This window comes from Onychomys torridus, chromosome 7, assembly GCF_903995425.1.
Source record: "Onychomys torridus chromosome 7, mOncTor1.1, whole genome shotgun sequence".
NCBI classification, from domain to species: Eukaryota; Metazoa; Chordata; class Mammalia; order Rodentia; family Cricetidae; genus Onychomys; species Onychomys torridus.
In genome coordinates, this window is record NC_050449.1 from 31,429,123 (window position 1) to 31,446,048 (window position 16,926).

Genomic DNA, 16,926 nt, shown 5'->3' on the forward strand with positions numbered 1-16,926 from the left:
TTCTCTCAACCAGCCAAAAATAAGTCACTCACAAAACACTGGCACCAGAGGTGAAGAAAGGTACAATTTAAGCTGATCACTGAGCTTGCATGTCACCAGACCCCCCGAAAACAGCAAACTTCCTAAAATAGAAACAGGAGGTGGCTCGCACGCATCCACATCATCCCATGACTCATGTGGTAGGCTCTTCCTTTGCTTGTGGAAATGAGACAATCGGAGTGCTAGGGGGCCAGGTTGCTGGAAATGAACGTGCATCTCCAAGGTCCCCTGGATGTGTTCGGAATCTTAATGTCCCGTAGCAATGGCTCGCAGTGAGCTCCCTCTGACCCCCTTCAGTTTTCAGCAGACGGCTCTTGAGCATATTGAGGAGAGAAGAGACCGTTTCAAAAGCAACTTTAAGCATGGGGGACTGTAGGACTATATGCCTATAGGTAGAGGCCACTCCTCAAGTGCCGTAGACAATGGTTCTCTCCCTGTGTTCCCTGTCTCCACTGTCCATTCTACTCAACTGGGCCCAGGCCTGGGGACAAATCTCTGAGCTCCTTGGAGACTGACCATTTTTTTTTTTTCTTTTGAGGAAAATACATACCCTTTTTCTGGATTATAGAAACTAAAATAAAATAAGGTTGACACTGGAACACGAGCAGAGAACTTGGTTAGTTCAAGTAGCAGCAAAAGAGATTGAAAAGGGGACTGTGGTCGACAGCATTCTTGTGGAGCTCAGCCATTCTTGGCCCCTGTGTACCTGGGAAATCCAGGTTAGCCATGGGGTCATTGAACCTGCTGGCCACACCCTTTCCTGTCTTTTTGACTGACTTCGGCCATAGACATGTCCCTTTCATCAGTCTGACCTCACATGTCCTTGTCCCTAAGGACCCTCCACAAAGAAGTCAGACTCGGTGACATCCTTTGTGCTTCCATTTTTTGCTTTACTTTGTTGGGTTTTTGGTGTTGTTGTATTGTTTTGTTTTCAGACAGGGTCCAGCCTGGACTGGACTCAAATTCTTGATCATCTGTATGCTGGGATTACAGCCAGGTGCCACCACACCTGCTGTGTTTCCCTTCCCGAAATCTCCTCTTCTTTCATGCATCTCCAATTCCCATGCATCTAGCTCAGTCACTCCATCACCTCCACTCCACCCACTCTGTAGCCCACGGAATCACTCAGCTTGTTGAGATGGCAGGCAGTGTTTTCTTTTACTGCTTCAGACTTGATCCGTCTCGGTCTGTCTCAGGAGAGAGAAAGAAGCAAAGCTGAGAAGGCAGCCTTCCACTGTGTCAGCTGTCAGAGCTTGAGACCGACCCTGAAGCTCAGTAGGGAGGGGGAGGAAGGGAGAAGGCTCAGCTGGCTTAGGGGCCTCCAGAGAAGCTGGCCAGAACAATTGAGAACAAAGGCTGGACGCTCTTCCGCTGAGGCCCAGAGCCTGGCCTTGGCCTTCCGTGCACAGCTCTAGGAAATGGCTGAGATTCCAGATTTGGAAGGAAGAGACTGGTAAACAGGAGCTGGGCTGAGAAGAGAGCAGTCTCTCTGGGCTTTAGGGAGGGGCCAATGTAGTCAGCTGGGTGCCACAAAGCTTGTTTGCTTATGTAGACATAGGAGACAGGGGTCAGGCCAGGCAAGACTCTGAGAAGGCTTCATTCCAACCATCTTCCCCAGGCCTGAAACTCATCCCCACTGATGATGCTTCAAATAGCTTCAGTGATGGAATGTGCATAAAAATGAGCAAAAAAAAAAAAAATTGTCACTCATGTGTCAAGCACTGTCTGTATTAAGTAGTTTTATGTCTCATCTCATTCCATTTTTACTTTGGATCTCAAGGTGGGCTTGATTATTAATATTCCCATTATACAGAGAAGGAAGCTTGCTTTGAGGATGAAGGAATCTGCCCAAGATCTCACAGACCCAATTTTCAAGTTATCTAGGGAAAAAAAAATGTGGACACAGTCCATGGGATTTTCACAGCTTGTTCCCAAGGTTCTGGGTCATTCCTATGTTCTAGTCTCCTGAGGCTCGGTCTATCTGTTCCTAGGGAATGGACCAAGGATACATTCTGCTCCCCTTCCTTTTTGATTTCTTGGCCTGAAACCCCTTTGGATTCTATCTTCTGCTCCTCACTCCTGTGTCTGAGGCTCTACCTCTGGTCCCTGTCTCCCTCCGTTAGGTGTCTATCTAATGGGAAAGGATTATTACCAAGATTTAAGCATAAGCTTCAAATAGAGCTGTAGAGCTGGAGAATTAAGGATGTGAATACAATTATGGTCAGTGTGAGGATTTCATTTAAGAAACCCTAACTTAGGCATGAGGTAACCCTTAGGGCTGAAGTCAGTGTCCAGGGTTACAGCTAAACTGTAGAGGTTAGAGAGTTTCTCACCTCTGGTCTCCTCCCAGTTCTGTAAGGCATCGAGGGCCGGGCTGGTCAGGAAGCATCCGTTTCCTCAAAGCTGCTTCCCTACTGGGACAGAGTCTCAGTCACAAACAACTACCACCCCCCTACCCCTCCCCTCCTTCCCTTGTGGCAGTGAGCTCAGAGCAGCGGGGACCAAGTGTGTGGGACCGGGAAAGCAGCTGAGAGAAGCCATGGGCTCTGGCGGAGTGGGCCTCCTGGAGACTAGGTGGCCTCTGCCTCTACTGCTTCTTCTCATCATGGGTGAGTGGGGCCCTCTTTTTTCTAGCCCATGCTCCTGGATTCATGGCTGGATCCACGGCCTGGATCCAAGGTCAGCAGGACTAAAGAGGATCTCTGGTGTCTTTATTTCTCTTTACTAGCGGGAGAGTAGAGACCATGACGGTGTCGGTGGTGGGGTATGGGTGTGGGCATGGCTGAGTGTCAGAGAGAAAGAGAGAGCTATGCAGCCCCTGGCCTGTGCGCACTGACCCTCTCCTCTTCTAGCTAGCTATTTGGAAATAGATATTTGGTATTATAAGCCAACTGGCAAACTCCTACACAAGACACAAAGGGGTGCAGAGAGTCTCTCTTTCCCTCCCAGGAGGCAAGGCTCTGGATTCTCCCCCCCAGATCCTAGTTCACCCCGAGGACCAGCTACTTCAGGGCTCCGGCCCAGCCAGGATGAGCTGCAAAGCATCAGGCCAGCCGCCTCCCACTATCCGCTGGCTGCTGAATGGGCAGCCCCTCAGCATGGCGACCCCAGACCTACATTACCTTCTGCCTGATGGGACCCTCCTACTACTTCGGCCTCCTGTCCAGGGGCGGCCCCAAGATGACCAAAACACCCTCTCAGCTGTCCTGGGCATCTACACATGTGAGGCCAGCAACCGGCTGGGCACAGCAGTGAGCCGGGGTGCTAGGCTGTCTGTGGCTGGTGAGGCTTGGGAGGGTAGGCCCAGGGTGAAGTAAAGCTAGGTTGGGATGCTTGTGTCCAGGAAATATGAGGGGCTATCAGTAAAGGAAGGCCTGGGCTGGGGGTCTTGGGAGGGGGAACTAGGTTATGGCCAAGGAAATGGGTATAGCAGAATGGGATAAGCGTGCTAGGAAATGCCAAAGAGGGACTGGGGTGGGGAGTGGTAGACATGCTTCCTGTTTGACCTGATATCCTCCTAACAGTCCTCCAGGAGGACTTCCAGATCCAGCCTCGGGACACAGTGGTCGTGGTGGGTGAGAAGTTGGTTCTTGAGTGTGGGCCACCCTGGGGCTACCCAAAGCCTTCAGTCTCATGGTGGAAAGATGGAAAACCGCTGGTCCTCCAGCCAAGGAGGCACACAGTAAGTGGAGCCCCCTTCCCCGGAACTTTTCCCTCCTACTTTGTCATGGCCTGGGCACACCAAGCAACTGACCCTCTCTCCAGTGGCATGTCACCTGGCAGATCTGAGGACAAGAGGGCAAAAAGACCTCAAGTTGCCCTCCAGCCTCGAAGCTTCTCCTCCTATTGAAGATGTCACCGAGTGTCTGTACTGCCAGGTGTCTGGGGATTCCCTGATGGTGGCAAGAGCAGAGAAGAATGATACGGGGACCTACATGTGTATGGCCACCAACAACGCGGGGCAACGGGAGAGCCGAGCAGCCAGGGTGTCCGTCAGGGGTAAGAATGGGAGTCAGCTACAGTCCAACGTAAGGTCTCAGAAGCTAACTCAGTGGGTAAAGCGCTTGCTTCACATACATGAGGGCTCAAGTTCAGATCTCCAGCACCCACAGAAAAGCTGAGCATGGCAGCGTGTGTCCATAATCCCAGTACGGGGGTGGAGTGGAAACAGGTGGGTTACAGAAGCCAGCCAGCCAGTCTAGGCTACACAGTGAGCTCCAGGTTCAGTGAGAGGACTTGTCTCAAAAATCAATCATCAATCAAGGTAGGAAGCAGTAATAAGGACTTCATTGCCAACTTTTGACTTCCATATGCACACTAACCCACATGCACACATATGAGCTTAAACCCACACACGGTGTCTAAAGGAAGGTACGGGACTCCAGTTAGTATGGTGGTCAGGTATGGGGTTCGGGTATACAGGGCTCAGTCTGGGATTGGTGAGGCTTCCCTGTGTGAGGCTAGAATGGACATGGGAGTACTCAAGGCCTGAAAACTCTGACAGACAAGTGTGTTCATGAGGAAGGTGTGTTTCCCTCCCCCATCCCACCCCTGTGTTCCCACACAGAGTCACGGGACCACAAGGAATATCTGGAACTTCTGGCTGTTCGTATTCAGCTGGAAAACGTGACCCTGCTGAACCCAGAGCCCGTGAAAGGCCCCAAGCCTGGACCGGCTGTGTGGCTCAGCTGGAAGGTGAGGCAGAGGACCCAGGAAGTGAGAGCCTATTCAGAGTTCAGATGAGGGATGCCATGAACTCCCCAAGCCCTTATCCTTACTCCAGCTTCTTCCCAGGTGAGCGGCCCTGCTGCACCTGCTGAGTCCTACACGGCCTTGTTCAGGGCCCAGAGGGACCCCAGGGACCAGGGATCGCCGTGGACAGAGGTGCTGCTGGGTGGCTTACAGAGTGCAAAGCTCGGGGGCCTCCACTGGGGCCAAGACTACGAATTCAAAGTGAGACCATCCTCCGGCCGGGCTCGAGGCCCGGACAGCAATGTGCTGCTCCTGAGGCTGCCAGAACAAGGTTAGTGAAGGATCTTGATTGATGGGAGGGGGGCGGAGGGGGAGGGTTCCTTATCTATCCTAGTCCAGGATGGACGAGCTGGGGGAGAGGAGGGGACTCCTCTTCTGCATGGTGAAGCAAACAGTGTAAGAAGTGTCTTTCCTTGTGAGACTCTGACTCTCCATCCCCCAGCGCCTCTCAACCCTCTGAGCCCTCCTCTCCTTTAGCATCTCTTTTCTTTTTTTCTTTTCTTTTTTTTTTTTTTTGGAGCTGAGGACCGAACCCAGGGCCTTGCGCTTGCGCTCTACCACTGAGCTAAATCCCCAAGCCCTCCTTTAGCATTTCTAACAGTCTCTTCCTTTCCTCCAGTGCCCAGCGCCCCACCTCAAGAGGTGACCCTAAAACCTGGCAATGGTAGTGTCCTTGTGAGCTGGGCTCCACCACCCGCTGAAAACCATAATGGTGTCATCCGTGGCTACCAGGTAGTTCCTACAAAATGATCCTACAAAACATCATCTGAGCCAAAAGTGGAGGGATTTGCTTTTGTTGAGCACATGTGCAAGGGCCTACTCAGTCCCCCAGACCTTGCCAAGCATTGTATAAGCTACTGTTTGATTTCATCTCACCAACAGCCTTAGCTTATTATCTCCAATTTGTACATGGGAAGTCAGATTATGGTCACAGACGGAAGAAACAGATCAAAAACCAAACGTTAGGATGATTTGATCAAATCAAAACTTAGGCTGGGTCAGACCTAAGTCTTTAAGACAGGATTGCTCAAAATGTGGGTGCTGGACTGGCAAGAGGTGAATCACCTGGGAACTCATTAGGAAAGCAGACTCTTGGGTCCTTTCCCGGGTCCCCTGAATCAGAAAGTGAAAACTGAGCTTGGTACTTCGATTTTAACAAGCCTCTAGGTGACCCGAAAGCACCCTGAACCACTGGTCCTGGGTGTGTTTTAGCAGATTACCTTTGCTCCTTTGTCATCTAGAGAGAAGTCTCTCACTCAGTAGAGGAGGGGGCATAGGGACTGTGGTGTTGTTTTGTTGGGCAGCCACCAGGAAGATGTCAGGCTTAGGAGGACCACATGGCCATCTGCACATGAAGGGCTCTACTGCTGGGATGGACTAGGGGCAGCTGCTCACCTTTGCTTGTGTCCCAGGTATGGAACCTGGGCAATAATACCTCATTCCCTGCTGCCAACTGGACTGTCGTGGGTGAACAGACCCAGCTGGAGATCTCCACCCGAGTGCCAGGCTCCTACTGTGTACAAGTGGCTGCCGTCACTGGTGCTGGGGCAGGAGAACCTAGTAGACCTGTCTGCCTCCTTTTAGGTGAGAAAAAAGTCCTATCCATATCCTTCATGCGCCAGCATGTCATCCTCTTGTCTCCCAGTTCCTGTTACACCTCAGCTTCCCTCTCTTGTCTGTCGGTCCCCCATCATCCCACTTGCCCTGTCTCTGAGCTCCACATCCCATACAGAGCAGGCCATGGAGCAGTCAGCCCAAGATCCCACTAAGCATGCTTCCTGGACCCTGGATCAGCTGAGGGCCACCTTGAGACGGCCAGAAGTCATTGCCAGTGGCGCTGTCCTGCTCTGGCTGCTGCTACTAGGCATTGCTGTGTGTATCTACAGACGACGCAAAGCTGGGGTGCACTTGGGCCCGGGTAAGAGGAGAGCCGGTGTGTATGTCTCCCTGGGTCCAGCCAGAATACTACAGGGGCTTCGATCTCTAGGAAGATGGTGGACTCTTCACTTATCTGTTCCTTCATTTTCTTCCAGGTCTATACAGATACACCAGTGAGGATGCCATTTTAAAACACAGGTGGGAGCCAAAGGGCAGTCCTTAGGAAGGGCAGAGAGGTCAGAGTGAGTGGAATCTTGGCAGAGAATTGAGTGGAGTTTTAGTCTGCCCTCCTGCCAGTCAGTTTAGGATCCTAGTACCTGAAGCCCTCCTGGACTCTGTGTGGCAATGAATCTCTTCCACTGTAAGCCCCTGACAGCCCAGCAACCGGAATCATAAAACCGACGTGTTTTCCCCAAAGGCTTCACAGCTGGCCTCCTGGCCACCTATCTGCTGTTTTTGCCACCTGCTCTCTACTCCTGTTGTTAAGTGACTAGTAGCTGGCAGGAGACGACCAGCCTTGATTCCTGTGTTCCCAGGATCTACCTGATAGCATGCTGTGTATTGCCTGCCTCTTGAGCCTTCCACCTGCCTTGCACATGCGGCACACTTCCAGCAGGGGGCGATCAGCCCCCAGGTCATAGATTCTTACTCATTGGGCCAAACAATAGGCACCTCTGCTCCAACGGCTTAATTACCAGAGCAAGCCTGTAGTCACGAGACAAGATTCTAACAAAACAAAACAAACAAAACAAAAGTTCTCCCTGCCACTCCCATCACCCTCCCCCCTAATGGCTGAGTTTTACACTAGAAAAATATTTCTCTTTGTCAGCTTCATTAGTCTTTACGTCCTGGGGTCTGAATTATTCGAGAAGCGTTTATGAGTACCTACTGTGTACTGGATATATCAGGCCCACGGGCTGCCCGTTTCCTTTCAACAAGGTCCCAGGCTGCCTGGCATCATGTCCTGAGTTTTTCCTTGCTCTCTGGCTTCTCTCATCCAGCTACCTCCTGCCTCCTGAGCTTTGTCTGGTCGGCTTCCCTGGGACCCCTTCCTTTGTCCTCAAGAGGGATTCTATTGAGATCAGCTCATCCATTTTTTAAAAATAGTCTCCACTCACCAGGCAGGGACAGGCAGGGACAGGCAGGGAAAGGCAGGGAAAGGCAGGGAAAGGCAGGGAAAGGCAGGGGAGCAGCCTGGAGCTGGATATGCAGGGAGGGGACTAGAGAAACAGAAGGGAGAGGAGCCCATGTGTACCCTGTGGAGAAGAGTATGGAGTGGGAGAAATAGCTGCCGACATTCACAGGGAAATGCAAACCACCGTTGTTCTGGCTGGGATACATGTATCAGAACAAAGGATAAGGTTTGAAAGCTGGAGGCCAGACCAAGGAAGATGCCATAGTAGGCATCTGAACTCTATCTTGGTAAATAGGGAGCAACTGAAGGCTCCAGCAGAAAAGTAGTGTTATCAAATTGCTGCTCTTGAAGGATAATTCAGAAGCTGGAAGCCAACACTGACCACAGCAAGCTTCTATTCTGCGAGCAGAGTGATTCAGGATTTCCTCAGCTCGGTTCTCAGCATCAGTCCTATATGCAGGCTCTCTTTGTCACCATTTAACAGTTGAGGAAACAGTGTGGCTCAGAGAGACTAATAGATCTAGTTCTTGGGTTGCACAGCTAAACTATGGCAGGTAGGGATTTTCAATCCATGTTTACCTGGCTCCATTTCGTTCTTCGCCGTCATCCATAACTGTTTTTCCCCTAAGACCCTCTCCCCAGCTCTGGACAGTTTAGCCTTCCCTGATCCCAAGACAGAAAGATGCTGAGTTCAGGGGCACCAGGTCAGGGGTCCTCTAGGAACTGCAGAATGTAGACAAACAGCTGTAAGGGTGAAGCAAACACTACCATTTCTAATCCCGTCGCTGCTGCCCTCTGAGCTGGACGTCTTAACTAATTTGGTTCCTGTTCTTCCCTGCCTCGCTCCCCCGCCCCACTACCCCAGGATGGACCACAGTGACTCCCCATGGCTGGCAGACACCTGGCGTTCCACCTCTGGCTCTCGAGACCTGAGCAGCAGCAGCAGCCTCAGTAGTCGGCTGGGAGTGGACCCTCGGGACCCACTAGACGGCAGGCGCTCCTGTGACTATGCCTCCTGCGAAGGGACCTGGGATGGGGGAAAGGGAGATGGAGTGCACCATAACTCCTCTTGTCGTTTTTTATGACAGTGATCTCCTGGGACCCCCGGAGCCCTGGTGTGCCCCTGCTTCCAGACACCGGCACTTTTTATGGCTCCCTCATGGCGGAGCAGCCCTCCAGCCCTCCAATCCGGCCAAGCCCCCGGACACCAGCTGCTAGGCGCCTTCCATCCAAGTTGGCCGGAACCTCCAGCCCCTGGGCCAGCTCAGATAGTCTCTGCAGCCGCAGGGGACTCTATTCCCCACGCATGTCTCTGGCCCCTGCAGAGGTTTGGAAAGCCAAAAAGAAGCAAGGTATGGGTGGAGAGAAAAGCCATGTTCTGGGACAGACAGGGGTGGGACTTGAAGTGGTAATACAGTCCGCTGACCGTGAACAAGTTGAGTATGGGCTGAGCACCACTCCCAACCTCCCATTAGCGGACGCGGACCTCTATCTCAGTCGCAGAGCACTCAGCCGGGTGTATGCTCACCACAGCTTTTTCTCTACAATAGTGAGCCTTGGCTCTACAGTCAAGTTGACTTAGAGAACATTTAACAAACATGCCAACTGCACGCAATTTAACTGCATACTAGCGTGGTGGATACAACGGACATTGGGCCGGCCTTTTTCCCTCTTCCGAACCCCATCTGTGTTGACCAACAAACAAGTATAGCTGGAGCCTGGCCTCAGGCAAGCAGTGCTGAAAAAAACCCAGGTTTTCCGGAATTCATGCCCCACACTATACACTGGTCTGCTTGGACCCTGCCTCTCGCTTTGCTTTTTAGAGAGAAGTATGTATATCCACAGATTCTGTACTCACAAACTCAACCATCCAAGGATGAAAACTGTTCCTCCCTGGGATGCTGGATCCAGTCCCCTGTAATATGAGGGATGCCTATAATACTTTTGGGACAGATTTATCTCTTTACTTCCAGCTACCTGTTTTGACGTTCTAAAAGGAGACGATTATAATCGTCATTTCTCAAACAACTATTATGCGCTAGCTGATTACTTATATTTGTTATATGTTTGATCCTTGAGGAGGATATTGTTTCTCTAAATTTACAGAGAGGAAAAGATTGACAGAATGATTGGGTAACGCTCAAAATTCCAAAATAAGCTGCAGAGCTCAACTTTGAAGCCAGGATGATCTGTCTCCAAAGGCTACCGAGTTCCCTGGGAATCATTTAGGAAGGTCCAGGCTTTGGGAACTGTTCCCAGCCGCTGCTCTGCAAAGTCTGGTACTGCACTCTGCCTGCCATCGCTATGGACTTTATGAACTGCTTAGAGAGGCTTGGCAGATGTTTTTACAGTCAGTTGTTTTTAAACAGATAAAATCCAACTTTAGTTAAAAAAAAAAAAAGACAGGGTGGATTAAGAGTAATTAAGAGCTTGTTCAATATGGACAATTTTATGTGACTGTAAATATTAATAAGCTGGCATTCTTTCCCATTTTGCTCGGGGCTATTGTATTATCAATCTTGAGTGGTAATGAAATGCCAGCTGAAAAGAACTGGAATAAGTCTCATTTAGGAGTCATAAACTCAGCGGTAAAGCTGTCAGTCGGCATGCACTGGGCCCTGGATTCAATTCTCAAAACCAACCAAGCAAACCACCAAACAACCAAACAAAACTGTGTTTGTGCAGAGAGGCACAATGGCTTCAGTGGAACGTGTGATCTCTCTTGGAACGTTAACAGTTTTAGAAAAAGATGAGTTATTTTCTACAGGCATTTATTTCCTCTTCCCTTCCTCCCTTCCTCCCCTTTGATGCTGAAGCTTGAACCCAAGGCTTTGCAACAATTGAGCCACACCCTCATTTCTACTTAGGAAGCTTTCCTTTCTGCCACAGGGCTTCCTAGCCTGAGGTTGAGGTTTTTATTTGGCTGTTTCACCTTGCCCTCAATCCAGTCTCCCGCTCCCCAGTGAAGTATCTCAGGACGAGGCGATGTGAGGAATGAACATTGTTAGCAGATTCTCTCCAGAAGAGGGCTATTTGTCTCCACAGAGCAGAAACTGATGAGGAGAGGAGCAGTGTGAGGGAATAGAGGCCAGGAAAACTGGCGTGCACACAGTCCAAGAAAAGAAAGTTGGTTCTGGAAGCATCTATCTGGAGCAGGAGCTTTACAATCTGTTTTTATTGAATCCTCAACATCATCCTTTGAAGTGGTTGTTTACAAATGAACTTGGGATTCAGAAAGCTTGATGCATTTCCCTGAGATCACACAGCTAAAACCACCAGTGCTCTTTCCAGTTTACCAGGCCGGAGAAAGATGGGGGCAGAGAGGAGTAGCTGTCTCCCACTTTTATCTAGATCCAAGGTCCCAAGGTCTGGGTGAATGCGAAGGCTAAAGGCAGAGCCTGTGACTGGGATCTGAAAAGCCTATTCCCATTGTCCCTGACAGCTGTCCTTCCCTTGTAGAGCTGCACCAAGCCAACAGCTCCCCACTGCTCCGCGGCAGCCACCCCATGGAGATCTGGGCCTGGGAGTTGGGAAGCAGAGCCTCCAAGAACCTTTCCCGGAGCCCGGGTGAGAGAGGTTCCCTAAGGGGGAAGTGAGGGGTGAGTCCAGGTGCCTCTTGGTTCTGCTGTGGAGCGCGTGCGTGCGTGCGTGCGTGCGTGCATGCGTGTAGCTAAGGGGCTGGGCAGTAAATCAGGGTTTAAGCAGGTTGGGATTTGGAAATCATGAGATTTTAGAGATTTTTTTTTTTGTTCTCAGGCCCCGAGTCTTGTTCCCCAGGAGAAGCCCCCCGAGGTGTGGTAGCCTGGCATGCCCTGGGACCACAGCTTCAACGCAACTCGAATGAGCTAGCAACTCGTCCACTCCCTCCAACACCCCTCTCTCTTTGTGGAAACCCCAGTCGTGATCCACAGACCCAGTAAGAGGGCACGGGCCAGGAAATAGAGTTGGGACACTGAGGGTGTGGGGAGTGTGGCTGGCATCAGACCAAAGCTAAGAGATGTGGACCCGAAGGATGACATTAACTAATCTGCCATCTCTCTCGGCCCCTAACCAGGTGTGTGGAGAAGCCCCAAGCTCCCTCCTCAGACCCACGGACATCAGCCCCTCTCTCCATCCTAAGCTCTTCCAGGCCTGCCAGCCCCCAGGCCTCTTTCTTCTCCTGTCCTAGCCCAGCTTCCAGCAACCTGTCCAGCTCCTCACTGTCATCCTTAGAGGAGGATCAGGACAGTGTACTCACCCCCGAGGAGGTGGCCCTGTGCCTGGAGCTCAGTGAAGGGGAGGAGACACCCAGGTGGGCATTCTGAGAGAGCTGGAACACTCCAGCTAAGCATGCTAGGGAGCACACAAACCTACCTCAATTGCCAAGCCCCTGCTACTGTGGCCTAACCAGTGTACTGTCTCCCATTTTTGCCTTTTAGGAACAGTGTGTCTCCTATGCCAAGAGCTCCTTCACCCCCAACAACCTATGGCTATATCAGTATCCCAACATCCTCAGGACTGGCAGACATGGGCAGAGCTGGTGGGGGCGTGGGGTCTGAGGTTGGGAACTTATTGTGCCCACCTCGGCCCTGCCCCACCCCTACCCCCAGTGAGGGCTCCCTGGCCAATGGTTGGGGCTCAGCTTCTGAGGACAATGCCCCCAGTGCCAGGGCCAGCCTGGTCAGCTCCTCTGATGGTTCCTTCCTCGCAGATGCTCACTTTGCCCGTGCCCTGGCAGTGGCCGTGGATAGCTTTGGTTTTGGTCTGGAGCCCAGGGAAGCTGACTGCGTCTTCACTGGTATGTGGGGCCACCTGCCTCCCTTAGAGTGGAAACAGCTCCCTTTCTCCCTAATGAAGAGTCAAGGCTTCCTGGTCATCATTACCCTCACTGTCTTTTAAACAATTAGTGTTATTGAGGTGTGGTAGCACATGCCTGAAATCTCAGCTTGTGGGAAGCTAAAATAGGAAAATTATGAATTCCAGGCCAGCCTGAGCTGCATTGTAAGATTTTATCTCAAAAAGGAGGAAAGGTAGTTTGTACTGAATGATAAATCCTAGGTACCGGAAGAAGTGCTTCATATGCATTATTGAGAGGTCTAGGAGGAGTATTCTTTACTTCTCTTTTCTGAATCAGGAAACACTAGGTCAAACAGATGTTTTAACTTGCTCAAGATGCCCCATAGATCAAGGACAAATTGTCCAATTCTGAAGCCTGGAGAAGTCCAGCTGGTGGCCTAACACCTGCCTCCTGGACATTGCTATTCGCCAGATGTGGGTCTCAGGAAGAGCTGCTTCAGCCCGTCTTCTCCCAACTGGCATTTCAAATGCCTCCTCGCTCCTGCTGTGCTCCCAAGCCTCGTGGTTGCCTGCCTGTTCACGGCTGAGGTTGAGGAACACCTGGGCTCAGTCTCTCTCCATGTCAGCAGGAGGTCATTTCACACACACACACATACACACACACACACACACACACACACACACACGAGATCCTGCATGCCTGTCTTACCTTTGCTCTACCTTTTGGCCTCAAGAAAAACAATGAGGCTTATGGGATATGTCAGGACAAAACTTATCCGGGTCAGGAGTGCCCGTCACACAGGGAAGAGGCCACTCAAGGCTAGTAAAGGAAGAATTCAGAGAGCCAGAGCTGGCATGGGAGAGAACATATCAAACTGCTCTGTAGAAAACACACGTCAGGCCCAGGGCCTGCAGCCGCTGGAACTGATAGACTGAGAAGCCAGGTTACATTTAGGAGTGGTGATGTATGTGTACCCTAAACCAGTCCTAAGCTTTCTGTCTTAGACTGGGTCCTTAGGAGCTAAAGGCTGAACCTCCTGCTGACCATCTGCCTTCCTCATCAGATGCTTCCTCACCTCCCTCCCCTCGAGACGATCTTTCCCTGACCCGAAGTTTCTCTCTGCCTCTGTGGGAGTGGAGACCAGATTGGCTGGAGGATGCTGAGGTCAGCCACACCCAGAGGCTAGGGAGGGGGCTGCCTCCCTGGCCTCCTGACTTTAGGGTCTCTTCCCATCGAAGTCAGCTCGGTGGTGCTGTGCCCAAGGCTGGTGGTAAGTATCTGGCTGCCTGCCTGACATGTGACCGTGTTCAACAAGCTCTGGAGAAGAGTTCAAAGAGAGCCTGGGATTTAGTCGTAACTCTATTCTCCTTCAACTTCCAGATTCCTGAATTGTCCCTGAGATGGCCAGAAGAGCATCCAAACCACTCTCCTGTCTGTCCCCAGGCCTTCCTACAAATGTAGGTCTGGGCCTATGCTTCTCTGTAGCAGAGAACCTCTGTAGCTTCACTGGGCTTCTGGAGAGTTCTGTCACTGGGATTGTTAAAACAAAAGGAAGTAAACCAAACTAGGTTTATTCCCTATGATCTAGGGAGACTTGGATTCCCACTGAAAGCAAGACAGCATCTTCATGACATCACTCTCTCCTCACAAGCAGGGCTTTGGGCCTAAGTGAGCCTAGCTCCTCATCTCCCACCCATGTGCATTATGGGAAGAAGGGAAGCTAACAGTGTCTTCACGGAGGACAGAAGTGGCTATTGAAGAGGGCTGTGGTGGGGACACTTAGAGCAGTCCTCTCATCTCTAGCTGACTCTTCCTCCCCTAGAGGCCAGTTCAGCCCTCTCCCCAGCCACAGCATGCAAGGGAAATGAAGGAGGAAGGTCATGGATGCGGTGGGTCCTATCTGGTGTCACGGTCAACACTTCAAAGTTGGGTTAACGGAGGAGGCTGAAGAAAAGAGGCAGGAGAACTGGGAACCAAAGCACTATTCTCATGCCAGGGTCTGTGAGCTTCAGGAACTTGATCCTATAAAACTGTAAAGACTTGAGTTCTATGATGTCATTCCTTGGGCGCCTTTTTGGGAAGGGCACCTGCAGAGATGTAAGAGTTACCTGGCTAGAGAGAGGATGAAGTCTTCATCGCTACTCAGGGAGTGTTCTCATTTCTGGTCTTCAATCAAAGGGGAATGAGGTATATCCAGCAAGTTTAAGCAGAATGTAGTTAGAGAAGAGTGGGGGTGTCTAAGTGTCTGTGGATCTCGGGGAGCCAACTCCTGTTTCCTGCAGTCCCAGCCCCGCTCCCTAAAGTCCGGTTCCAGATGGTGCCTTAAAAAAATAGCCAAGCAGCTAAATTCCACAAAAGGCAGAATTTATCACCTGGGATACTTGGCTAGTGAACACTGTTTAGACAAAACGACCTCTGAGTCCTCAACCATTGAAAGCCACTAGAGGGCAGGCTACCTGCATCTCCCACACACAGTGGGAAAGGTCAAGAACTGAACTCAGGTGTTGGGACTGTGCGGTAGCGGTAGCGCATCATCAGGGCCAAAGAAGATACCTCTGTGTGTGGAGGGAGGGAGTGATTCAGTAGCAGGCTCAGTGCTGCTAGTTCCCTGACCCCAGCAACTCTGCCTGGAGACCACTCAGTTAGGAAGCCAAGCAGGTGTGACCAGGGTGAATGATTGCGGAGCTAGGCTCAGCAAACCAGCCTGACTGGTTGGCAGGATCTTGAAAAGAGCAATGAGTATTCCCGATACATGTCCGTTCGATTTTTGCTGTTTAAGGTTTTTGGTTTTTAGTTTGTTTTTTCTCCTTAGCTTTCTGGTACAACTCCTCTTGAAACCATCCCAACTCTGTTGGCCAGACTGAAGAGAAAGGGGATTTGCACATGTAAATATTCAGGTCAAAGTGGAGGGCAAGGCGGTGGCTCTGAAGTTCGAAGCTATCTAGAGCACTGAGGATGGAGCAGGCAAGAAGCAGGGGGGACTTTAAGCAGTGACCACGTGCACCAGCTGCAGGGGTGAGAGTCACAGCAGCTGTGACATAGTCTATGACCAACTCTAGATCCAGTGGAGTCAAGAGGTTCCCTTCGCAGACACCTTCTGTGAAGGAGCCTGGGGCCATGCAGAAGCACTCACTTCCTTTTTGACTGGGATTTCATTCACACACTATTTTGTTTGTTGGAGACAAGGTTTCATATAGTCCAGGCCAACCTCAAACTTGCTGTATAGCTGAGACTGGCCTTGAACTCCTAATCTTCCTGCCTTCACCTCTCAAGTGCTAGGATTACAGGCAAATTCCACCATACTGGCTCTCTTTGGGTTGTTGTGGTGGGTTTTTTTTTTTGTTTTTTTGTTTTTTTAACTTATATTTATTGTGAGGTGAGTGTTCACTTACAGAAGGGCAGACAGGCCCTGGAAGAGGGCACCAAAGAACTTGGCCTAGTTCTCTGATGGTGTGACAATGATCTATGTGTTGGTTATTTGAATATCCCTATAGTTGTGACAGGGTATTATGGTTTAGACATGAAATGTCTCTCCAACAGGCCTGTATGGTGAAGGACTGTACTTCACCTGCTGTCACTACTGAGAGGTGACTGGATCATGAAGGCACTAACTTCATCTATGGTAGCGGTTCTCAACCTGTGGGTTGAGATCCCTTTGGGGATCAAACAACCCTTTCATAGGGGTCACCCAAGATCATCCTACATATCAGATATTTACATCATGATTCATAACATAGTAAAATTACAGTTATGAAATAACAGCAAAAATAACTTTATGGTTGGGGGTGGGTCACCACAACATGAAGACTGTATTAAAAGGTCACAAGCACTAGGAAGGTTGAGAACCACTGGTCTATGGGCTGCTAGGAGGTATGACATGGCTGGAGGAAGTCACTGGCATCATGTCTTTGAAAGACATGTCTTGCCTTGACTGCTTCTGGTACACTTCTTTCTGATTCCTGGCTGTTATGAGGTGAGCAGCTCTGTTCCACCATGATGCTCTGCCTCACCACAGCCACAAAAACAGAATCCAGCCAACCATGGGCTCAGTGCTGAAAAACGAGCCCAAATATACCTCTCTTCCCTTAAGCTGTTTGTATGTCAATGGACAGTGGACTAACAAACTGGTAGATGGTGGCTTCTGTTCCTCTGGGAAGCAGGCCAGGCCAGTGGCACTTATCATCTGTCCTCATCTTGTGAATTTTCGACACAAGTTCAAAAGGATGCAGCAGCTATCAGTGTGTGGTGATCTACAGACCTTCATGGCCCGCTCTGCTCACAGTACTGCACAAAACAGACAAGCAGGGCCCAGCGCTCAGATCGGACACTTTTTTTTTCCCTTTTA

General features: G+C 50.7%; 1 protein-coding gene across 2 annotated transcripts; it reads left to right on the plus strand.

Moving 5' to 3' along the window:
* Nucleotides 1–2,474: 2,474 nt before the first annotated feature.
* Nucleotides 2,475–14,625, plus strand: Robo4 (roundabout guidance receptor 4). Of its 2 annotated transcripts, none has more exons than XM_036193924.1 (18): nucleotides 2,475–2,648; nucleotides 2,989–3,321; nucleotides 3,564–3,721; nucleotides 3,918–4,038; nucleotides 4,607–4,734; nucleotides 4,834–5,062; nucleotides 5,411–5,523; nucleotides 6,204–6,375; nucleotides 6,524–6,709; nucleotides 6,825–6,867; nucleotides 8,670–8,806; nucleotides 8,893–9,156; nucleotides 11,264–11,371; nucleotides 11,561–11,720; nucleotides 11,859–12,095; nucleotides 12,223–12,581; nucleotides 13,645–13,851; nucleotides 13,962–14,625. In XM_036193924.1, the coding sequence occupies exons 1-18, from the start codon at nucleotides 2,579–2,581 to the stop codon at nucleotides 13,967–13,969; spliced, it is 3,033 nt and encodes a 1,010-aa protein (XP_036049817.1). In that variant the 5' UTR covers nucleotides 2,475–2,578; the 3' UTR covers nucleotides 13,970–14,625. The 2 variants fall into 2 exon arrangements, with proteins under 2 accessions (XP_036049817.1, XP_036049818.1); XM_036193925.1 differs by having other exon boundaries at nucleotides 2,524–2,648; nucleotides 2,992–3,321.
* The last annotated feature ends 2,301 nt before the right edge of the window (nucleotides 14,626–16,926 follow it).

Bases quoted from the DNA above. Each gene is read 5' to 3' on its own strand.
- Robo4 (XM_036193924.1), top strand. From the start codon at position 2,579: ATGGGCTCTGGCGGAGTGGGCCTCCTGGAGACTAGGTGGCCTCTGCCT. The intron at 3,322-3,563 runs GTGAGGCTTGGG...TCCTCCTAACAG, and splicing joins TGCTAGGCTGTCTGTGGCTG to TCCTCCAGGAGGACTTCCAG. The intron at 6,868-8,669 runs GTGGGAGCCAAA...CCACTACCCCAG, and splicing joins GATGCCATTTTAAAACACAG to GATGGACCACAGTGACTCCC.